The sequence below is a fragment of the Fistularia commersonii genome, chromosome 3 (assembly GCF_037954325.1).
Source record: "Fistularia commersonii isolate RoL2024-O1a breed Wild chromosome 3, RoL_Fcom_v1.0, whole genome shotgun sequence".
Classification (NCBI taxonomy): domain Eukaryota; kingdom Metazoa; phylum Chordata; class Actinopteri; order Syngnathiformes; family Fistulariidae; genus Fistularia; species Fistularia commersonii.
The window spans coordinates 521,816-529,968 of NC_141286.1; the positions used below are offsets into that span (position 1 = coordinate 521,816).

Consider the following 8,153-nt stretch of genomic DNA (forward strand, 5'->3'; position numbering starts at 1 on the left):
TCTGCACGCTGGATACGCTGCCATGTCAAAGCGCGTTGAATTATTCATAGAGGCGAGTGTCTTGTGTGACAGCCCTCGCGTGCGAGGCGTTCACTAGCCAGACGCGTCTCTGCACGGCCGACCTGCACATGACGGTGGTTTCGGCCCGAGTGCCGGGATTCCTCGCCTGACCCGCATCCCTCCCGCAAGCTTTGGAGCCGCTGAGGACTAACCGACATAAACGTCCATCCACCCGCGCATCCGTACATACATATATATACATACACACACACACACACACATACACATGTGTATGTGTGTGTGTATGTATGTATATATATGTATCGTTTTTGCCCCAGCTTTTTGGCCATTGACAGGAAGCATCTGGTTTCTGCGCGTGTGTGTTTTGGACGCTGCGGGGACCAATCGGTGCTGATCGACAGGCTCCCGCACACGCACTGACCCGGGAGCTGCAGGCAAACATCGCGAGGAGGGAAAACAGATCACTGATCAATGACCGGCCCGCACTCTTGATTGGTGTGTGTGTGTGTGTGCGTGTGCGTGTGTGTGTGTGTGTGTGTGTGTGTGTGTGCGGCCGCGCACCCTTCCGTTGCGGGGTCGCAGCCCAGCCAAAAGCCATGGTCCACTGCGCCGGCTGCGAGAGGCCTATTCTGGACCGCTTCCTCCTCAACGTGCTGGATCGAGCCTGGCACGTCAAGTGCGTGCAGTGCTGCGAGTGCAAGTGCAATCTGACTGAGAAATGTTTCTCCAGAGAAGGAAGACTTTACTGCAAAAACGACTTTTTTAGGTAAGAACGGAGCCGATCGATCACTCCATCCGAAACTTCAATGCCACAAAGTCAACAGGGCGCCAGTTATCTTTGTTTTCAGACCTTCTGTTGATTTCTAAATGGAAATGGATGGATGGATAGATAGATAGATAGATAGATAGATAGATAGATAGATAGATAGATAGATAGATAGATAGATAGATAGATAGATAGATAGATAGATAGATAGATAGATAGATAGATAGATAGATAGATAGATAGATAGATAGATAGATAGATAGATAGATAGATAGATAGATAGATAGATAGATAGATAGATAGATAGATAGATAGATAGATAGATAATATTGTCCAAGTTCATGTGATTTATTGATTTGTTGTGATTTTATTCTCATAGTTTTATCTCGACTCTTTTGGGAATCAAACTTTAATGAAACAACAGCAACTCTGAGATGTAAGCTCAGAACGCGTGTGCGTGGATGCCGCCAGATGCGTGTGCGCTCGTCCAGAACTGAGAATAGACGCGTTATTTGGCGCGCCGGTGTAAGAAATGCGTTCCCGCGCTTGCGGGCCCGGCTCGGGGTGCGGGTTTGGATGAAGAACGAGTAATTAAAAGCTTGTCGATTTCGATTGTTCCTTTAAAAAGGTGAGAAGTCACGCAGCGGACGCGCGCAGGCGTGCCCGCGCCCGGGGGTCGGTGGGACGCCGAGGAAATCACACTTTCCTGATGTGTTTCGGCTTCTGGTGTCTTAAGGCGGATCGGATCCCGGCCCCTGATGAGGACGCGATAAGTGGATTTGAATAGTCAACTAGTTAAAATGATCAAGTCCACAGACAAAGCAATCACAGCCGTGCGCGCAGCACGCACGGCTTGGCGCGCAATACACATCGCGGTTTGCGCCGCTTGTAACGGCCAGACTTCTCCTGGACAGGTTCTAACAGACTTCAATTCGCAGCTCTTTAACCGGGTAATATTTTCATTGGAAACCAAAAAATAAATAGAAATAGAAACGGGAGCGAGTTGGATAAAAAGGACTGCGGTCTGAGAGGAAAAGGCTCTCCTTCCAAAGGCCACACACACTCTGGCGCTGCGAACCCTTCATTTTACAGCCTTTACCTTTTCAAACGTTTGTGTATAAAAGGACGTCATTTCCAAGGCGTGCACGCTGTGGGGTTTCGTCTTTTTGATTTAAATATTCAACCATATAGGAGCTCTCCTGTCCGCCGCGTCCAGCTCGTCTCAAAGCCCTTTCTTTTGTGATGTTGGTGGTTGAACCGGCGTTTGACGCTCCTTCTCCCGCAGGAGGTTCGGCACCAAGTGCGGCGGCTGCTCGCAGGGAATCTCTCCAAACGACCTGGTCCGAAGGGCCCGCAGCAAAGTCTTTCACCTCAACTGCTTCACATGCATGATGTGCAATAAACAGCTGTCCACCGGCGAGGAGCTCTACATCATCGACGAGAACAAATTCGTTTGCAAAGAAGATTATTTAAGTAACAGCGCCGTCAAGGACACCAACCTGCTCTCAGGTACGGAGTCCCTGCTCGCTCCTGATGCATGGATGGAGGGATGGAGGAATGGATGGATGGATGGATGGATGGACGGAGGGATGGATGGATGGATGGATGGATGGATGGATGGATGGGGGAGGATGGATGGATGGATGGATGGACGCCATGTGCGTGTTCGGCCCACTCGGGAACAAAAAGCTCAACGTTGCTTCATGACAGAACGTAACAATGACAATGTTTTTTTTTCGTCTTTTCATTTTCCACCTGCAATTGGAAATGTAGTTAAAAATAACTAAACTGTGTAAATCCATTTTTACTTCGTTTGTGACTCAGCAACAACAGCAGTAATAATAATAATAGTAATAAAAATAATAATAATAATAATGCTGATAATAATAATGATAATAATAATAACAATAGTAATAATAATAATAATAATAACACCAACAACAACAACAATGATAATAATAATAATAATAATAATAATAATATGGTGATGATTCATATGCATGATATGAATTATTATTATTATACACATTTGAATAAAGTGATTTACTTGCAGTGTTCAATTATAGTGAAATAACACCGGCGTGTTTTCGCGAGGCTATTTTTGAAATGAATCGATCCGGCAGACTTGGAGCTGAAGATCGATCGGTTTCGAGCCTGGACATCCTCCGTGCGTCCGACAGGAAACGAGCCAAGTTGACCGGAGCGGAAACGCTAACGCCGTTCCCACGTTTGTGTCCTGCAGTGACGGCATGCAGCGACCCCAGTCTGTCGCCCGACTCTCAAGACCAGCTCCAGGAGGACGTCGTGCTCAAGGACACCGAGATGGCCGCCCTGTCGGACAAGGAGACGGTGAACAACGAGAACGACGACCAGAACCTGGGCGGGAAGCGGCGCGGCCCGCGGACCACCATCAAGGCCAAGCAGCTGGAGACGCTGAAGGCGGCGTTCGCTGCCACGCCGAAGCCGACCAGACACATCAGGGAGCAGCTGGCGCAGGAGACCGGCCTCAACATGCGCGTCATTCAGGTGAACGCAAGCCGGCCTCTCCCATTGCGTCCAGCAGTATTATCATCATTATAATAATAATAATAATAATAATAATAATAATAATAATAATAATAATTATTATTATTATTATTATTATTATTATTATTATTATTATTAGTAGTAGTAGTAGTAGTAGTAGTATTGTTATTATCACTATTATCGTCACCATTATTATCATTATTATTATCATTATTATTATTATTGTTATCATCATCACCATTGTCATCATTATTATGATTGTTAATATCATTATTAGTACAACTATTGTTATTATCGTAATTATTATTATAATATTATTACTATTATTACTATTGTTATTATCGTAATATTATTATCATCACTATTATTACTATCATTATTATTGTCATCATCACCGTCATTATTATTATTATTATTATTATTATTATTATTATTATTATTATAATCATCATTATTATAAACACCATCAACGTCATTATTATTATTATTATTATTATTGTTATTGTTGTTGTTGTTGTTATTACTATTATTATGAGTTTGCAGATGCATATTGCCGTAAGTTACGGACATTTCGAAATTAATTCCATGTCATTTTGAACGAGTTGTGTTTTATTTGGTCTCATCTGATGATGATGGAGAATCGATGAATGCAGGCTTTATTTCACATCGCTTGGAGATTCTTGCTAAAGTACAAGTCCTGAGAGAACCAAACCTCATGCATTGAAGACAAAGATCGCTGCGCATTATTTGAGTTTTGAGAGCACTAGCGTGGGATGCGGATCCCGCGGAAGCGTGCACCCCGCGGGTCGGGAGGGCGCGCACACGCCTCGCCCATTAAAGGTGTGCGGTAACAGCTTCTATTATATGGAAAGATCCCCGTGCCAGGAGCCGGGCTGCCGTGGCCGCGCACGGCTGCTTCCCCGGAGCTCCACCTTCCAGCTCCTTCAATCCACCCCCGGCACCGTCGGCGCTCCGCACCGCCGCCGCCACGCCGCCGCTCCCCGGGATTCAGCTCGACGACGTTCATTTGAAAACAGGGTCATTTTTACGGCCTTTTTTTTCTCTCTTCTCTTCTTGGCGTGTGTCGCGGCGCAACATTGCCAACTGGCGCCGAGCTGCTGGGAGCGCTGGGAGCGCTGGGAGCTCTGGCACCGCGCTGCCATCACGTTTTCCGACCACATTTAGCCACGCTGGGAGCTTCCCAGCCCGGGGACGCGCAAATCTGTTTACAGGGTCCTCATGCTATGCCAACGCACACATTCAAATAACAATAATAAGGAAAACAACGGCAACAACAACAACAACAACAACAATAATAATACGACTGAGAATAATGACAACAGTGATAGTAATTGTAATAATAATAATAATAATAATAATAATAATAATAATAATGACAACAATAATAACAACAATAATAATGATGATAATAATAATAGTGAGCAGAATAAGAATAATGTGCAATTTACAAAGTCCTGAAAGTCATTGTCATATTATTCATGTGTGTGAATTATAGAATTATGAATTATAGAATTATAGCTCTACTAACCTGATCATTTTCATTGTTATACAAAGACATTTCAGAAACGCTCTCTCTCTCTTCATATATATATATGTATATATATATGTGTGTGTGTGTGTGTGTGTGTTTGTGTGTATATATATATATGTATGAGCTCCGTATATATACATATATGTATATATTCCATATGTGTGTGTGTGTGTTTGTGTGTATATATATATGTATGAGTATGAGCTCCGTATATATACATATATGTATATATTCCATATGTGTGTGTGTGTGTGTGTGTATGTATATGAGCTCCGTATATATACATATATGTATATATTCCATGTGTGTGTGTGTGTGTGTGTGTACACATATATCCAAGATGTATGCGTGAGAGGGCCGTGCGTATTTTCCCTGATTAGTGATATATGGTTGCCAGGCCTGCTGTGGAGAAGCGGTAGATGTTCCTGTCTTCTCCTGCGCCTCCCAGTCACACTCAATAAAGGGTTAAAGATCATCAGGAACGTGAGCTGCGGTGCACGCCGCATCGTGCACGCCGAACAACGCGGGGAGCGGCCTTATTTACTCTGACGTGAAGCCGCGATAAATCACTGCGCTGTGCAGACGTGCGCGTTGGGTCGCTGTTATGGTAAAAACATTTTGAAACGTGTCTGTTTCGGCCCCAAAAACTCCAACTTCCACATCGGTTCGTGACACGCAATCAAGATGGCGGTCTGATAACTAAAATGTGTGCGTGTGTGTGTGTGTGTGTGTGCGTGCGTGCGTGCGTGTGAGCAGGTGTGGTTCCAGAACCGCCGTTCCAAAGAGAGGCGCATGAAGCAGCTGAGCGCACTCGGCGCCAGAAGACACGCGTTTTTCCGCAGCCCCAGGCGGATGCGGACGCTGGTGGACCGGCTGGAGCCCGGAGAGCTGATCCCAAACGGACCCTTCTCTTATTACGGAGGTTGGTGCTCAAGAAAAACGCGGAGAAATGAATGTGGTCCTTGCACGTGCGGTTTCTCATCGTCTACTCGTGCGGTCACGTGGTCAGCAAATATTTGTTCTCACGTTTCACTTTTTAAAATTCCTCTTTCCTAATGCACCGAGGCCAGGGTCTGCCAGAGATTCTTATTTAGAATAGAATGTCCGGATGAGCGTGTAAAACAATATCTTGTCGTCGGAGGCGTCTGGATTTTTGTCTTTGCTTCTGTCTGACACAACGACTCAACGTTTCAGAGTAACAGAGAAGGTCTAACGTCGTCTCACTCGGTTCACGTCCGTTTGAAATATCTGATAATATGTGTCACTCGTACCTCCTGAATACGAATCGGGGCGTAGCGACGAAATTCCGGGTGTCTAAAGTGATTTCGGTCGTTCTCCCGCTGACGTTTTCTCTCTTTCTTGGGATGTGCAGATTATCAAAGCGAGTACTACGGGCCGGGAGGGAGCTACGACTTCTTCCCTCAGGGACCTCCATCGTCACAGGCTCAGACGCCGGTCGAGCTCCCCTTCGTGCCGTCCTCGGGCCCCGCGGGGACCCCCCTGGGAGGCATGGACCACCCCCTGCCCGGCCACCATCCCTCCAGTGAAGTGCAGCGCTTCTCCGATATCATGTCCCACCATCCGGGCGACTCTCCCAGCCCAGAGCCCAGCATCCCGGGCGCCCTGCACGGCATCTCCTCCGAAGTGTTCGGCCCCAACGCCCCTTTTACCTCACTGTCTTTGAACGGCAGCGGATACAACAACCATCTTTCCCATCCGCCTTCGGAAATGAACGAAGGCACGGTGTGGTAGCTTTTAAAGAGAAGTAACTCTGGGTGACGAGGGGAGGCGGTGCGCGCGGAGTTGGATCCAGAACAGGGACGGAACATGGATATCGACAGGGTTAGGGCAACACCATTTGAAATCCTTCTTGCTTTCTTTCTTTCTTTGGTTCTTTCTTTGGTTCTTTCTTTCTTTGGTTCTTTCTTGATTTGTGACTTTCATATGAGTAATATCTGGTTTGACAATGATGCTTAAAATGTATCCTTCAATATCATGTTTTAGTGTTGAGCTTGATTAGTTTACTCCGATTCTGAATTCGAGGATTGACTTCTTTGGTTTGATCGTCCGATGTTTTGTCGAGGCAAAACAGCAGTACTGCCGCCCGTGACCTCCATGGCTCCGGGCCCCTGGCGTCTCCCTGCTGGCGTCCGTCGGTGGCCTGGCGTAGCAACCAAATCCCCCGACGCTCACCCGTGGGGTCAAAAACCACCAATCTGAAATGTCATATTGTATGTTCCAGAAAGTGATAACAACAAACAGACCAACAACAACAACAACAACAACAACAACAACAAAAAGAGACACCGGTAGCTACCGTCAAAGATTTTGATAGCTTTACAGAGAGAATAATGCGGCCGAGTGTGCGGTACGAGCTGACCTGGCGCTGCAGGACAGCTGAGCAGTGTTCAGACTCTGTCAAAGTCACTTGTATTTATTCTGAAGCTCCTCAGACCTCTTCGCCTCCCAAGGCTTTGCTATATTGACACTTGACTTTTTTGATGCTCTGTTTTTTGGGTCGTCGAAAAGGACGATCCGCTTCATCCGGACAATTCGTCGTCTTTCGTTTCGCTTCTTGTTTTCAGAATTTTCACTCAATCGGAGAAAGGCCGCCTTCAAAAGGCAACGTGTCAAAAACCCTCGATGGATTGCAAACCCTTTATTCAAAAATGGAAGCCGACTTGAAACGTTGAAGTCTACCTTCGAAAAATCTACCGGGGTCCTAAACGGGACAACGGACAGTCAACTGTTTACGTAATTAATTCAGGAGTCCAGAAGACCATGTTTTAAAACACCCCGATCCATATAAAAATGTTCCAAGCAACCAACCAAACTTTTGTATTGATTTAATTTATATTGTAAGGAGATAACAACACATTTGCAGAGGTTGTGGTTCACTGTGCTAGTTTGTACAAAATGTTGTTTACAAACAGGTTGAAAATGAATTCAACATCAGTCGTCGGGAAAACAAAAAGAAAAAGAAGAAGAAGCAGAAGAAGAAATACTGTCTAAGTGCTTTGCGCTCTCATCTGCCGAATGTGATAAGACAAAATGTACGTGTTCAAAGAAAGAATTCCTTTCTGAATTTTCTAGTCTGCTGACAATGCATTCATAAAATTGTTAATATAACATATTTAGACAGTTTTTTGTGTCTTCAAAAGGAGAAAAAAAATTCAGACGATTAAAAATTGATCCGATATTGCAGCGAGTAGCTGCTTCCGATCCCGAGCCCCCCGTGGTATGTCTTCGATTGTTCCGAGAAGCAGAAGCTCGCGTGACCTCCACTGC

The 8,153-nt window shown here is 45.4% G+C and overlaps 1 protein-coding gene across 1 annotated transcript; it reads left to right on the plus strand.

The window, feature by feature from the left end:
• Positions 1–379: 379 nt before the first annotated feature.
• On the plus strand, positions 380–7,692 carry lhx1a (LIM homeobox 1a). The gene is made up of 5 exons (XM_086178222.1): positions 380–787; positions 2,073–2,296; positions 3,030–3,313; positions 5,622–5,787; positions 6,238–7,692. Exons 1-5 carry the CDS (start codon positions 618–620, stop codon positions 6,615–6,617), a joined length of 1,224 nt encoding a protein of 407 aa, XP_086034348.1. The 5' UTR covers positions 380–617; the 3' UTR covers positions 6,618–7,692.
• The last annotated feature ends 461 nt before the right edge of the window (positions 7,693–8,153 follow it).